Source organism: Curcuma longa, chromosome 5 (assembly GCF_044706935.1).
Source record: "Curcuma longa cultivar G26 ecotype Majalengka, Jawa Barat chromosome 5, ITB_CL_G26_1.1, whole genome shotgun sequence".
In the NCBI taxonomy this organism is placed as follows: domain Eukaryota; kingdom Viridiplantae; phylum Streptophyta; class Magnoliopsida; order Zingiberales; family Zingiberaceae; genus Curcuma; species Curcuma longa.
Window position 1 is genome coordinate 10,545,924 of NC_133865.1, and position 24,427 is coordinate 10,570,350.

At 35.7% G+C, this 24,427-nt stretch overlaps 2 protein-coding genes across 5 annotated transcripts; one reads left to right on the forward strand and one right to left on the reverse strand.

Annotated features, from left to right (window-relative positions):
• Window positions 1-1,544: 1,544 nt before the first annotated feature.
• On the reverse strand, window positions 1,545-3,163 carry LOC141830143 (transcription factor TCP20-like). Its single transcript, XM_074717629.1, has 2 exons — window positions 1,814-3,163; window positions 1,545-1,726 (listed from the first exon to the last, which is right to left on the reverse strand). Exon 1 carries the CDS (start codon window positions 2,959-2,961, stop codon window positions 1,999-2,001), a length of 963 nt encoding a protein of 320 aa, XP_074573730.1. The 5' UTR covers window positions 2,962-3,163; the 3' UTR covers window positions 1,545-1,726; window positions 1,814-1,998.
• Window positions 3,164-10,547: 7,384 nt separating this feature from the next.
• LOC141830241 (uncharacterized) lies at window positions 10,548-24,123 on the forward strand. Of its 4 annotated transcripts, XM_074717734.1 has the most exons (10): window positions 10,548-10,594; window positions 11,586-11,661; window positions 12,718-13,037; window positions 13,665-13,780; window positions 15,578-15,677; window positions 17,175-17,675; window positions 21,530-21,867; window positions 22,511-22,713; window positions 22,888-22,971; window positions 23,655-24,123. In XM_074717734.1, exons 3-10 carry the CDS (start codon window positions 12,890-12,892, stop codon window positions 23,674-23,676), a joined length of 1,512 nt encoding a protein of 503 aa, XP_074573835.1. In that variant the 5' UTR covers window positions 10,548-10,594; window positions 11,586-11,661; window positions 12,718-12,889; the 3' UTR covers window positions 23,677-24,123. The 4 variants fall into 4 exon arrangements, with proteins under 4 accessions (XP_074573835.1, XP_074573833.1, XP_074573832.1 ...); XM_074717732.1 differs by lacking the exon at window positions 23,655-24,123 and having other exon boundaries at window positions 12,651-13,037; window positions 22,888-23,108; XM_074717731.1 differs by lacking the exon at window positions 23,655-24,123 and having other exon boundaries at window positions 22,888-23,108.
• Window positions 24,124-24,427: the final 304 nt, after the last annotated feature.

The following is a 24,427-nucleotide window of genomic DNA, read 5'->3' on the forward strand; positions in this document are numbered from 1 at the left end:
TTATATGTTTGTTTGACACTCTGAAATAAAATATCATGATTTACTACTGTAGTTTAGTATTTTATATTTGTAAATATGATACAGATTCCTTTAGGAATCATAAGGCTTAGATCATGATTTGTTGCTGCAGTTTAGCATAAAGTATTTGCAAATATGAGCAGACCCTTTTGGGTCATTCAGGACCAATTGAAAATTGATATGTACTGATCACATTTCATGTAATTTTCATACTATATATCCACATCTTGATCTATATCATTAATGATATTGATATTGTAATTATTGTTGGGGCTTATTATAACATATTCAACTGTGCATCTTCTTGCGGTCGTACGACGAATTATTTCGTCGTGCTTTCTTTCATCCCTTTGATTTCAACCTTGGTGGATTGGACTAGTTTGATGTTTGCATCCCTTCTAAGCAAAACTGTAGTTTTCAACTTGCATAAGGTTTTCCATTTTGTTTGTTCTGTGAACTGTGTTTATAAACATTCAAGACATGACAATCAAAAGAGAGAGTGAGAAAAAAAGAAGAGAAAACTTCAAATCTGAATATTTATTTATCTCTCCTTTAATTTCTAGTTTATGGATCTGTTTGATACTTGAAATCTATGTCACTCTTTGTGCTCATGCCTGCAAAAAGGATCCTAGATCATATCATTGAGAGTTGAGTTTTATCCAAACTCACACCAAGAGGGATGAAAATCACTATGTAAGGTAGTGTTTACTAAAAAGTCATGATGAGATGAAACCGAGCCCGATCGCTCTAAATCTGTCTTAGTCCATCTAATGCTCGAATTGTAGCAATCAAATGTGTTATAGGAAGTATCGAATACATAAAGAAAAGAAGTCGATAGAGTCATAGTAAATTGTGGATACAGTTAAAGGAACTTCCAACCCTACAATGAGAAGGATTATAATGGAAATACAAAGAGCTTCGGGGCATTCCCATGAAGGATCAGTGAGGAATGTTCGGTATCAAAAGGTTCCTACTAAAGTGATGATCTCTGATAACTGTGGTAGTAACTGAATACTGAATGTATCGAAATACTTTTCAGGAAAAAAGATAGTGATTAAATGGTTAATGTATCACACATGAAGCTCTAGTTAAACTGATACCTGATGGAACTAAGCTTTCTTCTAGTCAAAACTATTGAATCTTTCAAATGTTATCAACTTCCTAAAGCTTTCTGGTTTAACCTTATATAAATAGCCTTCCTAGTGATGTTCAATCTTTCAGCAAAAAGAGCATTGAGGTCTCATTCAGATTAACCCATTAATTGTAGGAAAATGGTGTCGATCGAAGAGAATGAATTCAACAAAGTCCCCATTACCATTCAAAAAGAGAAGAAGCTATGTTGTCACACTCCCTCGATTGTTTGGTTATTGATTGAATGGTGTAAATGGTGTCTTGATTCGATAGAGACATTATTTTCGAATCATCCCCGAACTATGCATAAGCTGAAACTAAGCATCTTTGAAGAAATGTGAAATTTTGCATTAGAATGATTCGAGATCAACTAGCAGTCTACTGCTGATCATGTATAGCTCAAGAAAAAAATGTAGAACTTAAAGAAATCCAGACATTATTTCATACAAATCAAACCAACCATGACTCACAGACAACAAAAAAATTGGAGGATTCAAGATTACTATTTACAAACCTTGAACTAATTAACCCCGCGGAAATCCTTCCAATGGATTCAAATCCACTAATATACAGTCACCTGCAAGTTTCAGATCCTGAAGCATATCATTCATCACCAAAGATTGGCAATGTAGAAATTTCTGATGAACAACAGAGAAAAGGATACCTGAATGCAGTGAATAATGGAAGGAAGCTGCCACTGTGATCTCACTTCCTCTGATGTGAATTCTGAAGGGTACGCAGAAGACAAGTAATCTACTGAAACAAAAATGAAATCTTGCTAATCTCTTTGGATTGACACAGCAACTTCCTTCCCATTCATAGTCGAATTCACCTTTTAAACTCTGATTTCTACTCGTCTGACCCGTCGGAATCATTCTCCGGCGACGGAACATGTTTTTGATGGTTGTGATGTTGTTGTTCATGTCCAGTTCCATCAACTGTTTCTCCTCCTCCCTGCCCAATCTGCGCATAGAACTGGTTCAAGCTCTGAGGATTCAACACTCCAATATGCGCTTCCTGGGAGAGCCCCAGCTCCAGCCCTGGCAGATGCTGCCCGTGCCCACTCAACATCTGGGCAAAGCTCATAGTACCGGCCAGATTGGCACCGGCGAATTCGAGTCCGTGCACCCCGATTCGCTGCATGAAGCCTCCTACCGGCGCATCAACGCCGCCGCCGGCCGCAAGGTTCGAACTTGATGGCGCTGCGTGCAAGAATCCAGAGTTGAACCCGCCCACAGAGGGAGGCCACAAGCTCGGGTACGTGCGGCCGAGCCCGGCGGCCCCCATCATGGCCCAAGCGGGCCGCGCGGCGCCGGCTCCCGCTCCCTGCCCTAGCTCATCGATCTGTTTCTGGTGGAGGCCAGCGGGGACGATGGCGGCCGGGAGCGACGCGGACGCGGACGCGGCGGCGGCGGTAGCTAGGGCTGACGCGGGGATGGTGCCGGTGCCCGTGGCGGCGACGATGGAGGGCTCCGCTTGCTGCAGGAGCCACTGGATGGTCTCCCCGTCGGATTTGTGGCCCAGTTCCCGGGTGAGCTGGAAGATCCTGGCGGCGCAGAGGGCGGGCATCCTTATCCTCCGCCCTCTTCCCTCGACTTTGGTGTGCCGATCCTTGTTCGAGCTCCTTTTCGGCGCAAGCTGCTTCCTTTGCTCATCCTTCCCAACTACCGCCACTTGCAACCCACTCTCCGCCGGAAAAAGGTCCCTCCTTTCCGCATCTGGTGCGTTGACCGGAGAGACTTCCTCTTTGTCCAACTGCGGCCGGGGCTTGGGGACCTCCTTGGGCAGCTTGGAGGAGCTCTTGGGATCCATGAATCAGGCGATGAGGAAGAGGAAAAAGGAGGAATTTTGGATAGGAAAAAAACAAGGGAAGAGAAGGAAGCTAGATTCTCATGGGTCCTCCTCGCCTCACCTGACTGCCGGAGGAGGAGGAGGAGGAGGAGGAGGAGGAAACACAGAAAAGGGAAGGGCGGAGGGATTAATCAGTACCGAGTTGAAAATGGCAATTGCTTTTTGGAAAAGGAGGCAAATTTTTTATATATTTATTTATAATAATATAATTTAATAGTATTTATAATATAAATAATTTTACGACATATATATATATATAATCGAAATCCAATAAAATAAATTAAAATAATCAAAAAAGTTTTAAAAAATGAATTCCTGAATTAATCGAATTTCCAAAATAAATCTATTTTGATTTAATTTTGCTCACTCTTAATTTTAATCATATCTATTTTCTTTGTTTCCTATTTTTATTTTCTTTCTTGTTATTTTCTTATTTGAATCCTTATCTCTTGATTATTCGCTAATATTTTTGTTATTTAGCTGGAATTAAGTCATTATCATCGATATTGATGATGCTAAGACCGGATTTATTTATATTTTTAAATTTATCCGATGAATAAATTAGTAAAGATATTCATCTTTAAAATTAATTGAAAAATTAATCGAATCGAATATATAGATATTTAGATTAATTGATAGATTTAGCAACAACTAAGTTGAAAGAGAAAATACTACGAAGGGATTAGAAATAAGTCATTATTGTCATCTAACTCAAAGTTGGAGACATTGTCATAGCTAGAGAGGTCTAATTTGTAGATATAGTTGAGTTGGTTATGACAAAGTAGACTTGTTGAAATGGACAAATATCAGATCTTGACGAAGTCAAAATAATGTCTTCCGCGTCGTAGTCAACTGTAACTTCTTGATTTACCTCCTCACAGATGGTTGTGTGATCGATCATGTATAACCGTTAGAGTGACGAATTTCACTTTTTGTTGAAATGCACAACCTTAATTATTTTGCAAAGAGCAACTTTGCAAGTCACTAACAATCTCTATTATACTCTTTTTATAACATCAAAACGCATCGAGGAGAATTCTCTATGCAAAGATGCCTAAATAGGCTAGGTCGGGCGCGTGTGATTAAGTAGTGGAGTCAGAAATTATAATCTATTCGGATTAAAAAAATTTAATGAAAAACAAAAAGCCCCTTTGAAAATGATCAAAACTAGTGAAACAATGCCCTCCACATTTTATAATTATTCTTAACAAAAAAATTAAAATGATACTCATAATTATTGAAATAGTTAAAAAGACACTTGGTTATATTTTTCATATCAAAAATATTTTATTCGAACAGTATGATAATAATAATAATCATGAAATAGCTATATAAAAACTATTAAGAAATTAGTTAAATTTATTTTAAATAATTGATATTAAAAAAGGGGAAATAATTGATGTCCGTCTGTAATTATCCATGGGCAACTGAAAGAGAGCGACACGAATCCTTTTCTCCTCGACCGCTCATGGAGAAGATGATGGCTGGCTGATGCCTGTGTGGACTGGGACAGCGACCATTCGGTCTTATCGCATGCATGCATATCCATGCCCGGTGTCAGGCAGGCAGACAGCGAGCAGGATTCGCGATCCATCACTTCGTCTCCTCCTCCTCTCTTTCTCTCTCTCTCTCTCTCTCTCGATTTAAAGATGTGGTTTTTATTTTGTCAGAGGATGTGCGGCATTCTCGCTCTGTTCGAGAAACCTGAAAATGAAAATGAAATATGAAAATTAAATGGAGCTGTTTCGATCCGAGATCGAGAAATGGAGACCAAAGGCTCAACCAAATAATCGGTTGGATATAAATTGAGTCGACTTCCTTCCTTCGAGTTTAATTTCGGGATGTCGAGTAGCATACAGATCTTCTGAATGGGTATTTGAAAAGGCTTACGGAAAGAAGTTAGACGACGACGCTCAAATCAAATTTTGAATTTGAAGGAAGATAGAGAAAATGAATAATAAGAGAGTGAAAATAATTGAATTGTTGATGCAATTGATTTTCTTTAAATAAAAAGTGTAATAATGACTATGGTTATAAACGGACGCACATCTTCTCGATGGATAGTAGTTGATTTGAATATGAATTTTCAAATCATGACGGATCAAATATTTAACTTTCCGAGCTTTTTTTAATAATTTAAATATCTAATTTTTTTTAATCGATTAATCTCGAAGATAATTAATTTGATTCTATAAAAATTTTTCATCGATCATCGAAATAAATCCGAAAAACACTTACGTCAACCCACCAGTCAAATTGTTCCGGCCAAAATGCTGCCAATAGTCAACTCACCAATCAAATTGTTCCAGCCAAATGCCGCCGACAGTCAACCCACTAGTCAAGAAAATGTCACCTCAATCTTAGCAGACCCCGGTAGGAAGGAGACCTGTGAGATCACAATAAACGAACGGATTAGCTGATACCGAGAATTCCTTGCAGGCCACTCCGATGCTCAAGTCAGTTTCCGACGAATGTGGAGGAAGAAAGAGCAGCAGTAGTAGTTGTCCAAATGCAAGAGTCGAGAGAGAGAACTTGTACTTGCATGAGAATTGATATACCTATGAGACGAACGTTCCATCTGCCAGGGAGCAGGCTATGGAGGTATCCGGGGGGACAAAACCTGGACTTTGTTGACATCTACGCCAGTAGGGCGGCATTTAGGAAACATAGACGATACGCCTATAACTGCTCTGCGGCTTGATGCGGTACGTCACCTTTGTCGTTTAGCTGTGGGTAGAAAGTTAGTAACAATGACGAGGTGAGGCGTGGAGACATAACCATAGCCTTTTCCCTGTACAACAGTTCACACGTTCGAATGTCCACATTATATTTGTCTGTTAGCTATAAGACTTGAGCCTGAGTTGATGTCGGAGTGGGAGGAGATGGTCGGGACTGGCGGTGGTCGGGATTATCCAGGTAAGCTGAGCAGACTGAATGGTCGAGCAGACCAAGTAGACTGAGTATTCTGAATGATCTGATTACTGACGGCGGAATGGGGCAGGTTACTCGGGACCAGCCACAGTGGGGATTAGCTGGATAAACGGTGTGTTATAATGAGCAGGTCGGGTAGACTGAAGGGCTTGAGTGAGCTGAGCAAACTGAGTAAACCAAGACAGTCTAAGCATTGGGTAACCCGAGCGACGACGTTGGAGTGATGCAAGTATCCAGATCTAATGACAGTTGGGCTTACCCGGGTAGGTGGAGTAAATGCCCGTGCAGGCCGGGTAAATCGATTAGTATGAGTAAGCTAAGTGAACTGGGCACGAGAGGACCTACGCGTTGATTGTGGATCGAGGCGTTTACCTGGGACTAGCCATAGCTGGGCTTAACCGGATAAACAGATTAAGATACCAAACGGGCCGAGTAGACAGGGTTACTTAGATAGGTTGGATGGACCGTGCCCGGAATAACTAGGCTTGGGTTCCTAGGACAACGTTGACCGTGGATCCTGAGAAAGGCCAGGTTAGACTAACTATTGACCTACCCTACCACATCGAACCCGAATAAGACTTACCACATCAATAGTTAATTTGATTATATGAAAATTTTTCATCGATCATCCAAATAAATCCGAAAAACACGTACATCAGTTCTACGACGTTAGACTTTCGCGGTCCGAAATTCACTGCAGGCAGAGATTACTTTTTGGATGGAGTTTGCTCTAGTTATCCCAAGCCACTCCCGAGTCCTTAATAAACATAGAGGTGGTGGAAAGCATTCGAAGGTTTTGAAGTCTCTTACGGTCGGATGAGGCGTGCTAGTCAAGTTTAGGCCTGTCCCATTCAAGATTGAACATACTTTGGCTTAATATGTGGATCAAGATGAGCTGGACGAAGGCGACTTAGATAATTTTGAAATTAAAAAATTATATATATATATATATATATATATATATATATATATATATATAATTTATTATTTTTTTTATAGAGTCTAATTAAGCCAGGCACAAAGTATGCCCTAATATGGCCCAGGATGATCCTCGCTGGGTCCAACTTAAATGGGCCTTCCAGAGCTGATCACACGCCCAACTTGATCAATCCATTTTGCCCTTAGCTTTAATTAGCATTGGATATCTAACTCTCATATGATTGATACTAGTTTATAAAATGTTTTCATTAATCATGAAAGATAAATCAAAAAGTCCTCATGGAGGTTCATCCAGACAATCAACATTCTTCAATCCGTGGCCCCACGGAAATTTTTTCACCCTGAGTGTTGGGATAAATCGGAAAGCACACTCGAAGACTCATCCGACCGCTAAAATTCTTAAGTTTGATTTTCAATAGAGGAAAAATCACCTGTAATATGTTACAATTGAGATTCGAACTTGAGATACCTGATTATTTGTTAGAGAATTTAATTCTTGCATAATAGGGCCCCCAGAAAGAAAGAAAAAGATTGAGCGTGTTTATCCGATCAGTGAGTGTTAGAAATGCACGCAATGCAAAATTTGTGAGGTTTGAATTATTGATGTTGTTGGGACATCAAGTTAGGAGTCATCGTATTTGTTTAACTAATTTACTTGATGTGTGAAAATACATCTCGAGATTAATTAGCTCGTAAGGTTCGGATATCTAGTATAAAAAATAGAAAAAATTATAAAAGGTAAATTATGAAATAAAAGAATCACAAAAAAATTTTAAATCAGGTTTAGAAAATATTAAATATTTCCCTAAATTATCAGGAAAATAATTTTATTTTATTTCTAAACAACCAAACTTTACCTTAATCCGCAATTATCACCGCTAAACTTTTTTTTATTAGTGGAAAATTGTCAAAATAACAGGAAAATTATTTAAATCATCCTTCATTATCAGGAAGCTTGTTGAACATTGCTCACGTGTAGATCTGTCAAACGGACCCATCTGTGGCGGGACGGACCAACCTATGGCGAGCTCATTATATGGCAGGGCGGGGCGGACCAATCTACTAATTTGGCGGATTGAAAAATCTCCAATCCAACCCAACTCAAGGCGGGCCGTGGGTTAGGTGGGCCAATCCACATGTATGTTAAAAAAAATATTAAAATTTTTAAATTTGAATTATAATTTAAATTGATTAAGTTGAAAGTTATAAGTTTGAATTATAATTTTTAAACTTGAATTATAATTTAAATAGATCAAACCTATTAATTCATTAAGTTTTCTACTTTAATTTTAAAATTTAAAAAAATAAATAAATAAATTTTTTCAACCCGCGGGCCAACTCAAGTTCGCCGCGGACCAACCCAGGCAGGTCACGGGCTTAGACTAGGGGTGGGAAAAAATATCGAATTTTTGGTGTACCGCACATACCATACCGATATTTACCGTCCATATCGAAAATTTCGGTATACCGAAAATTTCGGTACGGTATAATACCGTACCGAATTTTTCGGTATTGGTATCGGTACGAAATTATTATTTTTTGGTATTTCGGTATATACCGAAACACCTATTATATATCCTCTTATAAATTATTTATTATTTTTAAAATTGATATTGGGTACGGTATTTCGGTATGATCGGTATACCGAACATTTTTATACGATTGGTATGATCAGTATGATCGGTCGGTTGGTCGGTATTTCGGTATGATCGGTATACCGAACATTTTGATCGGTATGCATTTTATACTATACTGAAAATTCGGTATACCGGAATTTCGGTATACCGAAAATTCGGTATGGTAACGGTATATATTTTTTTTATGCCGAAATTTTTAGTACGGTATACGGTATCATATGTAAAATTCGATATACCGTACTGACCCAGCCCTAGCTTAGACAGGCCAACTGATTTTAAAATGAGTTGATAAAATTTTAATATAATCCATCTAAATTATTTGACGGGGCGGATCAATCCGGTCGATCTAACCCAATTTGATGAGTATACTCATGAGAAAAGTCAACGCCGTATACATTTGAAAAGACGAAGTAGCAAACTCAAACATTAATTTGTCGTTTAATTAAAAAAAACAATTAAATTGCCATCATCGATCTAAACGTGGATCGACGGTCAGAACCTCGTTTTCCAGACAAAGACGTGTCCCTTGACTCCGCTCAGATTTTAAGGCAGCGTTTGGTTTGAGCGTTTTCCAGCGTTTTCCATTTTCCTTTTCTAAGGAAAATGGAAAACGCTGAATGGTTTGTGGTTTTCTTTTCATTTTCTGGAGAATGAAAACCTGTTTTCCAGAAAAACAGAAAACGCTAAATCATCGTTTTCTAAAAACTCAGTTGGGAATGGAAAATGTGAAAACGCGGCGTTTTCCTTTCGATTCCACGACGAGCACAGCGAGCGAGCACATCTCTTCCGGGTTTTTTTTCCTTCGATTCCGCATTTTTTCCGGGTTTTCTTCTGCGGATTTCTTCCCCGAGCCGACGCCCTGATCCTCTTCTCCTCCCGCTGTGCGTCGTGGCTGGATTGGAATCGCTGGAAAAGCTTCAAATCCGGCGATGTCTGGGCCGGCGACGCCATCGGAGGCGCCGCCCGGGCCCGGCGACGCCACCGGAGGCGCCGCCCGAGCCCGGCGACGCCACCGGAGGCGCCGCGCAGGCCCGGCGAAGCCTTCCGGGCACGGCCCTCGCGACTTCGATCCGCCCTTCAGCCGCCTGCCGCCTGCCGCCTGCATGCGCTCAAGACGCCGCCCACCAACGCCGGAGTCGCCACCGCCTCTGCCGTCGATCCAAGCTACGCGAGAAGTTGCCGATGAAATCGGTAAAGGAAACTTTACCGATTAGTTTTAATTAATTGAGTTAATTAATTATTAGATTAATTAGTTAATTAAATCATTAGTTAGTTAATTAATTTAATAACTATTAGATTGTTAATTAATTGAGGATTAATATGTGTAATTAGGTAATTTGATGAAAGATTAATTGATGAATTGGATTAAGGTTAGTTAATTAATTAAAACTCGTGGGATTAGACGCTGTTGGATTAATTAAGATAATTAATTAAAACTCTAGATTTTTATTTTAATAAAAAAATAAAAAATATAGAAAATAGTTATCAAACCAAACGCGTTTTCCAGTTTTCTATTCTAGAAAATAGAAAACAGCATATCATACCAAATATATTTTCTATTTTCTGAAAACTAGACCAGAAAATAGAAAACTAGAAATAGAAAATGAAAAACAGAAAATAAAAAATATTTTCCAAACCAAACACCCCCTAACCTTTCCACCACGCGAAAATTTAAAATCTCGCCGCTCGGAATCCCACCGTCAACGAGCCTGGCGGCCCTCTTTCCGTATCAAGTCTTCACCGCCGCTCAATCCGCTCCGATGCTCTGTGCAAAAATTCTAAGCATCGGACTCCAGCCTTGTCTCGACACGTGGACTTCAACGCCCGCGTCAGAACTAGATCCACCGCACATCACCAGAAACGTGGATCTCGACGGACACGTGTGTATCGGAGTGTTGCTTGCGGTAGAAGATACCCATTTATTTTTACTATCTTCACTTTGATCTTCCTTTCTTCCTTCTCTCTCTCTCTCTGCTCAGACCTTCAAAACCCTCGTTGCTGCGATTCGTCTCGGTGGGAGGCGAATCACCATTGCCCTCCCGACTCGGATTGCTCGCGCTGGTTCATCCTTCGGATCGTACGGAATGGTGAGTTCTGCGTTTCTAATTGCCTTCGTTTTCCAAACAGTTCGCGGTTTAGCTTCGTGATTGTTTGGGTTTTTTTTCCCTCTGTAGTCATTGTCGTGATTCCTTTGTTAGGTTTTTTGGCCCGTGGTTTTTTTTCTTCTGTTTTGTTTTGTGTGCTGTCCTGCTACTTGTTAACTGTGGCTTGGTTTGAGATTTTTTCCCTCTCGATGCGAGTAGATAATCGAAACTATGATTTACTTGATGATAGATGATAACGCTGTGGTATGCTAAGAATGAACGTGGAATGACCATGCCTCACTGGTTTACTACTAGTGAATGGAATAGGAATTTTTTTTTTTTTTGCGTATTTTTTATGAATGGATTTGATGCTATTAGCATTTAAATGTTGCTGGAGCATGAATTGTTACAATTTCAGCTTTTGAGACAAAATTAAACTAAATAAAATTTGTTTTTTTCTTGCTCGAGAGAAGGTAGTTAATGTTGTTGTTTGCCATACTCTTGTTAGATACCTAGAGAAGAGTTAGAAAGAGTTGATTGCTTTATCAGGACCTTATGCATCACAGAAATGTTAGTCACAATTGATAGATATGAGAACAATGCTTCTAAACATGGAATGTTGTGCATCACTAAGGTCATCATCATGTCTTTTGTCTTCTTTCACCAGTACAGTAGAGAAGTATTTTGGGAGCGAACATGATGCCTTTCCAAGTCTATTAAATTAATTAAATAAAATCTGATTGATAATAAGAATGAGGAACTTTTCCATGCTGGTGAAATGACTCAAACTTGCCTTCATTAGGTATGCCTTACTGATGAAGTGAATACAAGTTATAAAATCAAAACTACAAGTACTACAGTGAGAGGACGACATCTACTTGCCTATATTACCTTACATAATATTTATTAAAAGATTAATAGTCAATGTATGTGTAGTTAGATAGTTTCTTTATTGTTTGTTAATCTCTGCCTCAGCACTCTCTTCGTGTTACAGACACAATGGGAATGGACAGAGGATTTATGCTCTGCCTGCCCTACTATATTTTTATGTTACAGAATCTGGTAAAAAGGTAATAGTTTATTTATATGCATTAGTTTTTTTTTTGGTTGGATATATTTTGAATACTTTATCATGGTATCTTTTGCTTGAATACTTTGTCATGCTCTGTAGGACAGGAATGGGAAAAGTATCATGTACTATGACTCCTGCTATATTCTACTTCTGATGCAACGCAGAACAGGAATTGCATCATTCCACCAATCATCCATATTATAGTTGCTTGCTAATAGTTGTTAATAAATATTATTGTTTCACATGCATTAGATATGAAGCAAATCAATCCCTGTAATTGATGCACTCTTGGTATAAGCTTTATCTGATAGCTAATAAGATACTTTCCTTTTTATTGCAAATTCTGGTTGCTTTTATTTTATTTATTTTATTGTCCAATCTATTTGTTTTTCTTTCGATCATCTCCTGTTATTATTAACTTGAGATGAACTGGCTTTGATTGTCTAAGTTACTGGTTGAAACTGAATGGATTGGTTTTTGAAGTAGAGACTGAGAAATTTGCCAAAATTGGGTTTATACCTTATGATACTAATATAAGTAGTGTGATTTACACAATTAACTGTGGAGGATTGGCAATATATCCTAACAATAGTTGGTGAAACACACACCTTTTTTTTTCATGTTTCTTAGGTGATTATTATTATTATTATCATTATCATTGCACCAATTATATCCTCTCATCAAGGGTCTGTAATTTTGATTTCAAAACCAGTGAATAGAATATACCTACTTATTCGGCCTACTATAAGGAATCTTATAGTTGGTTTTGATTTCTGAAGTTTGTGAATGTGTTTGACACACTTGACTTGGTCTTAAAATATAATTTTATATTTCTTATGTGGTACTTTTGCCACATATGATTGCATTTGTGGATAATAATATGATTTGGCTTTCTAATGCTTGTCATTTTGTTATTGTGTCATACATCATGAACAACTTATTATCTATTCTCTCAGTATGTGGTTTGATCAACTTGCCTGTGCTCAGTTGCTTAGGTGCATTGGTTTCAGAAGTCTGCCTTGGATTGAGATTGATTGCTCCTAAATATTTGTAGGTTGAGTAGTTTTGACAGTTTCTGGGCTGATCGAATGTTACTGTCCATCGAGATTGATCAGACTGTTAAAATTGAAGACTCTTTTCCAGAGTGTATTTTTTCATCTGCATGACAATTGGTGAAACTATACTTTCACATTTATAGGGGCTGAGTTATTTTTGTTGGTTGTATAATGCCGACTTGTAAAAAAGTTCTTCCCAGAGATTCTTCAAGAGAAAATGCTAGCCTACGAGCTTGTAGAGTGGATAAAAAGATAAACATGGGGTCTGAAAAGAAAGTTGCAGAATTGATTACTTCTTCAGCAAAAAAGCCCAAATCCGGTAAGCTTCTTCGTTTCATTAAAAATTTACTATTGCTTTATACAAAAAGGTTTAGTTTTTTTTATAGTGATCTGAAGTAAGAGGTACAGGTCCCTATAGTTCTTATCATATGTTCATTTTTGAGTTTATATGAACAATTTGTTTGAAAGGAGAAAATATAATATTGTGTGTTTTAGTGTTTACGTTATGTTTACTTGGGTGGGGAGTGAAAATATGTATGAGTCAACATTATTCTTCCCCTCTAATTTCTCTGTTTGTTATCTTTCCATCCAAGTAAACCAAGCTGAGGCATGTGCTGATATAATTGTAAGGATTCTTTGCTCAAGCATATTTGAAGCTTGATTTTCTTTTATGATGGTCTCTTCTCTACTGACACATCAATATATCAGTGTAGACAATGTTAATCCAATTGCTGGCTTCACATTTTATGGTATTTAACATCAATTGTGATGCATTGTTTTATATACTAAAATGTCTGTGATTGACGGTGCGTATCTTTGTACATTACTTGTACTTGTTTGCTAGATGCAAAAAGTGCTATTTTATTTTTTCCTTTTTATTTGTTCTTATGTTATATACTTATTTGTTGTGTTCTTAAATGATCGGTAACTGAAATATCCTTTTTAGTTTCAGTTGTAATCACTTCAAGGCAAAATACACATGCAAAAACTGAAAGGAATACAGACATGGACCATATTATATCTCAAAATGAGAATCAGAGCTCTTGTTCCTTCTCTGTTATGGTGATTATCATCATTTTGTTTATGTAAATGTTTATTGCAACTTGTTATGCTCCTGTCCAATCATTATCACTTTCATTGAAACTTTGGTGCAGATAAACACCTTCTTAATTGCACACTTTATCAATGTTAGTGACAGTCACATAATATAATTTTCTTTTATTGAGTGTGTTTTTTTTCCTTGTTTGCTATTTCAATTTTGTAGGGGTATCATGTGTTTTGATAATTTGTGCATCTTAGTATATATCCTGAATTGGTTTTCATTTTTCCAGGACTCTCTTTTTTCAATTTTGTAGAGTGACCTTCATATCTGTTGATTTAACGACTCTATAATAGCTCTTCTTGCCGTAGTGGACATAACAAATTTGTGTCTTCTTATTTTATTTTATTTTTATCGCTACTATATTTTTCTGCATTTCTTGCATTTCATATTGCAGAGGTCAAACAAAGGTCACTCTGAGCCTTGAGAACACATTACACCAGTGGATAACCTTATAACATTTTTTTGATAAACTAATGCTAGAAAGTCCATTAGAACGCAACCAAGATCATGACAAGCTCATTTAGGCAACATGCAGCCGACTCAGTGCATTGCATTTGCACTGTGGGTGCATTTGGGGTCATTATTAGTGAGTTAATTATAAATGTATGTATTTGTTAGATAAAGTTTTGAACATACTTGAGTTGAACACATACCGAGTTGTATTCTAATTTTTAAACATGCTTGAGTTCAAGACATACCTAGTTGTATTTCTAGTGGGTTAATCATGTTCCTTTTCCTAATTGAGTCATCTCCTCCATTTTGATATGTTTCCTAATGTAGAATAATCAGTTGGCTTGCTAGTGATGTCTCCCCCCTACTTTTGAAGTATATAGGATTTTTCTAGCATATGTACTTGCACGGGCAAAGTGTCTCATGACTATATCTAATGGTGTCTGAAGATATTTTCAAATTAAAGCAAGGTGGTGCATAATATAAGAATACTTACTTGCTGTGGGATGAATTGTATTATCATACTATTTCTATGAGTCTCAAAATTCTAAAGCACCGACATAAAACGGTGACAATCCATCCATAATTACTTGCGACATTATTGTTGTTAGTGATTATGCTTTTAGTTACAATTATATTTCGAAGAGAAACATTATAAAATGGAATTTTATATTTAATAAATAAAATTATTAATTTATTTATGATTTTGTTGTTCTATTTATGATTTTGTTCTTTTATTTTTCAACTATTTTTTTTTAATGATTTTGGTGTTTTAGTTATACCTGCAAATCAGACTTAAGAATAGTTTTGAGTGTGCTAATCTTAGCTAGTTTTCCCAGAAGCCAGTAATACCATGTGCAGTTGCAGGGTTCTTGACAATAAATTTTCTCATCAATTTATCTTCATAAAAGGGATACATCTGTTGCTTTTAACATCAGATTGGAACATCTGAAAACCATAACGTGAATATATAGATCATCTTACTAAATTTGTTGATGAACATATCTGATTGTCATACCCTCTTAATGTCTGCTACTTGGAATAATTTTAATTTCGGCAATATGACAGAAAATTTAACTAACATGATTAGTAGTTGTTTCCTTTGCTCTACTTGGCAAATTCTTTTAGGATTCATAAGTGCCTTCACCATTGCATGAATTGGCCAGTGACTAGCTAATCTATTTGAAAAATAATTCCTTGCATTGATCCAGATTAGTTCACACACTTCTATGTTGGCTATTCTGATAGCCGTGTAATACCCATTAGTTATTTATACTTCTTCAGTTTGACTTTATTGGGTGTTCTAGGATGTTTGTCATGATTCCACTGCACATTGTATGTCAGAAGCCATTTTCTCTCCTGCTTTCCATCACCTTAAGGATATCACTAGTGGAATTTCTAATAAAGGTATGTCCTTATGCCATTCTCATAGGTTAAAAGGGCTTTTCTAAGTTTATGTTTTTTCATTTTCCTTCATTTCTATGAATGTCTTTATGTGAAGCTGACTAAGTTTTTGATGACTCTGTTCTTCTACTAAAAGTATCTATTGCTGTAGTTTCTAATTGATGATTTTCTTTGTAAAACTTAACATAAAAACTTAGTTTCATCATCATGAATATTAGTTATTATCTAAGGTCTGATGTTGGGAAAATTTGAATTTCTCATCGAACAATGAGCCACATATTCTAACTGCACTATAGGAACTTTTGTAATTCTGATTTCAGCATTGTTGATTTGGTATTTTTCAATTATTCAAAATGCTACTGACCTAATAAATTGAATGAGGTGTGTAAAATATCTTCCTTCTATATTTAATACTAATAACATAGTAGCTAAATAACATACATAAGAAAAGTGTTGATGCTAGGGGGGAATAATTCCTCAAAATAATCCTGGCCAGCCCCTCTACTATAAATATATGAATAATGACTAATAGGATATATTATAAATAAGCTTTTTACCACATATTTACACTTGGGCTCTCTTCCTATGACATTCCTTTTTAAGTTTGTTTGAATATATTATAGAAACTTGTTACAAATCTATCAAACTCCTAGGACCTCTTAATGAGTTGGTTAGCAAATCTGCTAACTTATAATTAAAATTAACAAAGTAGGTGATAGGGTCATTATATTAGATTGATTTGCTACCTTATTATTCAAACCAACAAAGGAGGTGATGGTCTTATTAGATTAGATACTCTCAGATAAAGTACAATTAATTGTATTCGTTTTGCCCTCTCATGGAACATGACATTCGAGGCTATACGTAGAAGAACTTAATTACTACATTAAAGTTTCATTAGCACTGCATGGGCATATGCTAACTTGATGCTTAAATGAATTGGTATGTTGCTAAGGTTATGATTCTATATTCAACCTCTATACCTTGCCACCACTTTCTATTCTTACTCTTTTTTGAAATAAGGCCATTTTCCAAGAGAACATAATTGCTAGATCTCATGACTTAAAAATGATCTCTACCACAAAATAAAATTTATACCGAAGCACTTCTATGGTAATGTGTAATCCTTGTAGCTTCTATCCAATGGTGATGATATGGACTCTCTAAAAATGATTAATAACACTACAAATATCACATTGGTAATTGTAAGATAATTTTGTTTTCCTATTTCTCTTTTGTACTTCTCTGGATCAACTAATGCTTTGTTTTTCTATACACGGCTGTTTTACATGTTTGCTGACAGCATTAAATCTTTTCCATCCTATTTTGGTGAGCTAATTATTCTTCTCCATGCCTTTTGCCTAAGCAAATTTTCTTTAACTTTATGATCGTGTGGTCATAAACTTTTGGTGAATTTCATGACCACCAAATTATGGTCATGTGGGTACATACAAACTTTTGTTATTTATTCTTTTAATTTTTTTCCATCTGATTTTGTAGAGTACTCAAAGATCAATGATGAAAATCATCATGGATTTGATGTTAAAGACTCAAAATATGGTTCTTTCAATGCTGCTACATCGCAAACAGATAATGAACATATGGAAATCAGGAGTGTTGCTTGTGAAAACTATGGTAATTTGATGCTTCATGAAGCTTCAGATACTCAGAGCTCTGATAGCGATTTCTACAATATAGGGCCAAAACATGCAAAATTGTCATGCAATGATGAATATAGTGAGTTGGGAAATATTTCTTGTGAAGTTTCAGCTATATATCTTACCATGCAGAATTCTAAGCTAGAATGTGTGGATGAGCAAAGCCAAGATACAATGTCAACTGATGGTTCCATTGAGCCCGATGAAAATGATGAATTTGATCCATATCTATTCATTAGAGATTTACCTGAATTGTCAGCTGTGGTTCCTAGATTTCGGCCTTTTCTCCTTCCTAAACAAACACGGAGCTGTCCATCAACAACACTTGTTTTGGATCTGGATGGTATGATAGATCGTCTTTAAATAGCAAACTTTCTGTTTTGTTTTTTCATTTGGTTTGCTTGATTTTCTTTGTTCTGTTTTGACAAACATATAAGCACATCTTTTACCAATACTTGTTGGATATCATTAGGCCAATATTCTTTGATGAATTCCAGAATAGGTTGAATATTGTTTTGTTTCTCTTTTGCCAATTAATTTATGTTCTAATGACTGTAATTAGGCTAAATGCTGGTGCACATTTGTTTTTTATTAACCACTGAATATGAACAAGTTTTTTTTTTCTTTATCAAAAGATGATTCTAAATCTTGTTAATGGATAGTAGCAGAACGATAGTATTTTAACATGGTACAATGATCAATTTATCAATTGTAGTAGAATTATCATTAGTTCATCAGTACCATTGAACACTATTGTCTGACTTAGATCTCTCTAATAGAATAGTATTTCAAACATCAGTTTGAAACCTGATTTATAGGAGGTGATTTTAAAAATAGACAGGAGAAGAACGGACTCAGTCACTCAGTGCAATAATAGGTCAAGCTGGTTGTGGCAGGTGAATTAAAGAATGGACAAGCTCGTCAACATTGAGGTTTAATAATATGTCCCGATAAGGGATGACCGAACTCAGTATACTGATGTTGTACCTAATTATCAATAACATTATATAATTTTCTGTTTGTTATTATTTAAAAAACTTTTCTAGTTTTTGAATTCTTTGTTGATTGGTAGCAAACATGCATTGATTATTGAAAAGGTCAAATTTTGCACTTTTTGTCAAAGTACATCCTGGACATAGTTTTGAAGAAGCTCATTTGTGTTGTTGGCCATATACCATTACAATATTTATAAAGAAAATGTCAAATGTTGGGAATTACTGCATTTTCTCGAAGGATACAGTGGACAGGATTTTGAGAATGTGTATTTATAAAGGTTTCCTATCAACTATTGAAACTTGAGAAAGAGCGATTTAAAATTATAACTTGAGCTACTTCATAAAGAATAATCTACTAGATGTGACTGTTCATCTTTGAACAGTTTCTTTTAAAATTTTTCTTGGTAGATTTTCATTGTTTGTCCTCTGAGATTGCTTGGTTATTAGTACAAGTGTCAGGACAAACAATGAATCAGTTCAGTCTAGAGTTAGTTTGAGCATGTTTTACTCTTATCTCCATGTGTAATTTTTATTTGGTTTTCCTTTGAGATTGCTTGGTTAATAGTAAACACTATAGTTGTCGAGTGCTGATCCAAATTTGATTAAATTTGACATATTCAGCCACATATATATATATATTGGTTTTCCTTTGAGGTTGTTTGTTAATAGTACACACCATGTTCATCAAACTTGGGCAATTCTGAGCTGATTCCAACTTGAGCCAAAGATGCGATTGGAAATCATGTAATTTCACCCAAAATTGGACAAATTTGGCAAGGGTTACATTGGTTTTATCATTTAATATGCAATAAATTAATATCATTAACTAGTAATAGTTTTTGTGCTGGATTAAAATTTAAAATTATAATGCCCTCTTTTATTATAAATATATTAACTAAAGATTAATTTGCAAAAGGGCAGCCCGGTGCACGAAGCTCCCGCCATGCGGGGTCCGGGGAAAGGATCCATTGTACGCAGCCTTACCTTGCCTTTGGCAAGAGGCTGTTTCCAGGATTTGAACCCGTGACCTCTAGGTCACATGGCAGCAACCTTACCGTTGCGCCAAGGCTCCCCTTCTTAAAGATTAATTTGCAAACTATTATAAAATTATTGTTCAATTAAATATTAGTTGATAATGGACGAGGAGGTCTGGTCGTAAATTGCATCTCTTGAGAATTGGAGCTTTGATATTGTAATGAACTAGTAATTATATTGATTGATTAGAATGTGGGTAGACTGAAAAGAAAACTTATAATATCTTTTCAGTAGTAAGTATAATTGGCAGTAAACAGTAGGGTAAGTTTATGGTACTGAAACCATTTTGGCTACTAAGTAATATACAATCAATTATCACTATTAAATAACATGTCATAATTTATTACTGTTATCATTGCTAATAGCTCTTAAATTTGATATGTATCAGATAAGAAAGGTTTCAATAGTGAAATACTAAAATTAGTAATATTTATGTTAAACTATTTGGTTTAGTCTAAATAATAATTGATTAATATTGAAGTAATCATAAATAAAATTGTAGTTAATGTTTACTTGGCCCCCGAGGCATAGCTGAGTTGGTTACGACGCAGCAGACTTGCAGAAGTAGTTAATGTTTACTTGATTAATATAACAATGATCACCATCAAAATTGAGTAATTATAAATAAAAAGTAGTTAATATTTACTTGATTAATATAAAAATGATAATATCATCAATCGAATAATTATTTACCAATTCATAGTTGATTGTTATTGATATAAAAGTATTTACTTGATACTGGTAGTAAACACTAGGATCAGGTTCAAGGCGCTGATACCATATTGGTTATTGAGTAATATGTAATAAGTTATCACTATTAAGGAACATGCCATAGGTTTTTACTGTTATTATTGCTAATAGCTATTACATTTGGTATGCTATGGGTAAGAAAAGTTGGTTACGACGTAGCAGACTTGCAGAAGAGGGCAAGGGTTCGAATCCTGGCGAAGCCAGGCAATACCCTCCTGCGTCGTGACCAATTGCAGTTTCTCGATTTACCTCCTCACAAATGGTCGTGAGGCCGATCGTGTGGGGCCGCTAAGGTGGCGGATTCCACCTTTTGCAGAAGAAAAGGGTAAGAAAAGTTGATTGATAGTAGAAAATTTACTGATATTTGGATTATAAATATTTGATTTAGACTAATTAATAAGTTCACAATATTATTGGTGTAATTATAAATAAAAAGTAGTTAATATTTACTCATTTATTATAAAAATATTAATATCATCAATCATACAATTATTTACCAATTCATATTTGATCGTTATTGATATATAAGTATTTACTTAATTATTATTTGAAATGATATATTGTTTCTATTGATATAAAAACAAAATTAATTAAATGATTTACTTGATTAATATTGGAAATAGTAATTCCATTTGCCATATTATTAATGTTAATATATATTTATTGTCCATATTCTTAATATATATTACGTGTTATTATCAAATTATGTATTTATGTGAATTATTTAAAATGATAACGTATTATTATCTGTTATTAATATAATTTCTAAATTGCTCTTATTAACAATTTTATTTATTTATTTAAAATTGGTTATCTGTGCAATTTTTATTATATTTATTTTTTTTGGTGATAATTATTGTTATTATAATATAACAACCCAAGTAATAATATTATTACCATTAATCTAGTAACAGTCAGTTTACTGTAAGTTGTATATGGTAATATATTAATTTATAATAAAAGCTCAGATAGATAATTACATAATATAACAATAATAATGATTTATAGTATCAACTTAACATGATATTGAGAATGTAGTGGGGCCCTTGATAAAAACTTTTTCTTAATTTTTATTGTTTTTTTTCCCTATTGGCATGGTTGATACCAAAACTGATATTGATGACCATGATAAACATTGATTAGCGTGGGGTAGATTTGCTGTATATATGAATTTCTCATCAATGGCATACCCCAGAATCTAGATTTGTTGTGATGCTTGTCTGATGACCTCTTCTTTAGCTGTTGGTTAAGTTGACTAGCAGCAAAAATACACACATTGGTGTTTGCTTGTTTTTCATCATATCTTGAGAACTGCTGTACTACTACATGGCATTTTGTCATTGTGTTGCATCCTTTTCATAACTATTGGTTTATTCTTCAAGTTCTCCACCTTGTTGACAGCTTATTATCTTTACAGAAACTTTGGTGCACTCTACACTTGAACCGTGTGAAGATGCAGATTTTAGTTTTCCAGTCAATTTCAATCTTAAAGAGCACACAATTTATGTGCGCTGCAGACCTTATCTGAAGGACTTTCTGGAAAGAGTTGCAAGCATGTTTGAGACCATTATATTTACAGCAAGTCAAAGTATATATGCTGAACAGCTACTGAATGTAATTGATCCACAAAGAAGATTGTTCCGCCATCGCGTTTATCGGGAATCTTGTGTATTTGTAGAAGGTAATTATTTGAAGGATCTATCAGTACTTGGTCGGGATTTGGCACATGTTATTATTGTCGACAATTCTCCCCAGGTAGGCTGTTTTCTCTTATCATTATATATGCAAAATTTGCAATATTTTTGCTAGGTGATGATTTGTATACAATTTTATGAAGCAATACTCAGTTGATTATAATTTCTCATGCAAAATGAACTATTTCATTGCACATGAATTATGGTGCTGTTGACAGTTTGGTCATAATAATTTGGTGAATTCATATCTGGTGGTTTTGGATCTCTGTCTGAAGTTCTTCCTTATCTGCATGCTTTCCTTGACTTTAATTTGTGCAATGATTTGTGGCATCTACTTCATCAGAGTGTCAAGGCTCGCAGAGCAGAGATAAGAAAATGAAAATTCTTATTAGTGTAATGAGAAATGATTCAAGGAAGTCAGAATCTTATGAGTAGTAGTTGCTCAAAAGTTCAATCGGAGGGATAAAATCTACTTAATTCTAAAAAATTGGCACCAACACTATTTAATATGATGATGAGTGGATCTGATGTATATCTGCTCAATTTCCTTAATGCAAGCAAAAATGTGTTACATGAACATATAATCTGGTCCCACAACTGTATTCATTATTTTAAAATATTTTCAACACTATGGCTTTAGCTGTGATAATTTCTGAAAACAGAGTCTCACCTTAGATATTTGATGAAATCTGTTTTATCCTCAGGCATTTGGGTTTCAGCTGGACAATGGCATACCTATCGAGAGCTGGTTTGATAGTGGCGATGACCGCGAATTGCTTTCGTTGCTTCCATTCTTGGAGAGCTTAGTTGGAATGGATGATGTTCGCCCACTAATAGCCAAGAAGTTCAATCTCCGTGGGAAGGTAGCTTCTGCAGCAGCCACTTATTTTTCAATACATTTGAGAAGGTGACTGCTGTTGCTCCCTCCCTCGTCTTATAGTTTTGCTTCTATAGTATATTTGTAACATTTGTTGTACTATTCTGCTATGTCTTAACAATTCAAGAATAGTCTCATCATGCAGTCGTTGGTGATAAAAAATGTTTCCATTACTAAATATTGGAAATTTAATTGATTTGCCAGGAAGCTGCTTGATTTGGCAGACTTATTCATGCCTTTTCTCTTTGCCGAGCAGCTGTGTATAGTGTTCATGTCTGTGCTATTCAGGTTGTACCATTTGCATTTTATTAATGAGTTCATGATTATGTATGAAACATAGCATATCTTTCACACAACAAGTAGCAACAAATTCGAGGTAGATCATCATTGCTTCTAGAGAACTCCATCAACGTGTTCATTTTTCATCTTTTCAATTTTTTAAGCTCAAACTTTAAAGCATTAATGATTGACTGACTTCCCTTCCAAGTCCCTCTCGACCCATGTTTTTTTTTTAATGTGAAGAGTGGACCACTGATGATGATAAAGCACAGGAACAATAAAATAATTCCTGACATGGTCCTCTCCCCTTCTCGAGTCACTGAATCAGATGCCATTAATCTCACTTTCTTTTTCTCAATGTGCAGTTAATTTATCCAAAAGCAAAGACAAAGAGAGGAGAACCACAAGAATTAGCACACTTGTCACTCAGGATTTGTTTAATGGAAACAAACACTTTTACTGATCATTTTCATATTTTCATAATCAGGGGTTCATTAAACCTAGATGGATAGATCTTTAGCTTCCGATTTAACTGCTAAGACTCTTTCATGGCTGTTGTATTTTATTTGCTGAGCCTGAGCCCATCTTTGACTCTGGCAATGGCCGAAGGGACCACTGAATAAATCAGTAGATAAGAATGGAACAGGATGTTTGTTAACGCATGCAATCAATTACTACTACGATTTTTTCAGGTTAGTTTCACCCCTCAAGTAGACAAATATGCCACCACAGATGGAGACAGACCAGAAAGAAAGAAGGAAAAAAAGAGAGAGAGAGAGAAAAGTGAGGCCATGAAATGTCAAAAGTGTGATGGGCATCTGAAAGCATAAAGGTATGAGTTGCTTTTGATGGCAGAACAGATCAGATCAAATCAGATCACAGTTTGGAGGCAAGCAGCTTCTTACTGATTTGAGAGCTGTGCTTTGGTGATTCAGCTTCCATTTCAGACCTCTGTCCCTCAAACCGCCCATGTTTCGGCCAACAAACCTAAACAAATTTGAAGGAATACTGATTGAACCCCTGCAGACTCCACTAGCTCCCAGTCCTTCAGACACTACTAGTGAAACACCCTCGAGGTATGATGTTGTGATAAGAGATAGGATATTTTTCTAATACAAGGATAACACATAAGGAGTTGAAATTTAACGGATCATAACTTTTGATTCGAAAATTAGAATGAGACATGGTCGGATGCTAATTGAAGCTCTTTTAGATACTTTTATTCAGTACAAGATAAATTCTGTATTGGTCCACTTTCGGTTTCATCCGACATCATTTAATATTCTATCAGTATTTTTGAATTTATTTTTTACTATTTATAGTAATTTTTTATTTTTAATTTTTTTTGGTATTTTTGATTTTGTCAAGTTAGGGTTTTAGTTTATAGCCTATATATAGGTATTTAGTTGGGATCCTTGTCGCAACAGATTCCCGTCACAAATTTGTGATGAGAATTTGGACCGTT

What these genes read in the sequence shown, in the direction of transcription:
- LOC141830143 (XM_074717629.1), bottom strand. Translation starts at nt 2,961, where the DNA reads ATGGATCCCAAGAGCTCCTCCAAGCTGCCCAAGGAGGTCCCCAAGCCC.
- LOC141830241 (XM_074717732.1), top strand. Translation starts at nt 12,890, where the DNA reads ATGCCGACTTGTAAAAAAGTTCTTCCCAGAGATTCTTCAAGAGAAAAT. An exon ending in CTTGTTCCTTCTCTGTTATG is followed by an intron (nt 13,781 to 15,577) that starts GTGATTATCATC and finishes TGGGTGTTCTAG; the next exon opens with GATGTTTGTCATGATTCCAC. An exon ending in TAGTGGAATTTCTAATAAAG is followed by an intron (nt 15,678 to 17,174) that starts GTATGTCCTTAT and finishes CTGATTTTGTAG; the next exon opens with AGTACTCAAAGATCAATGAT.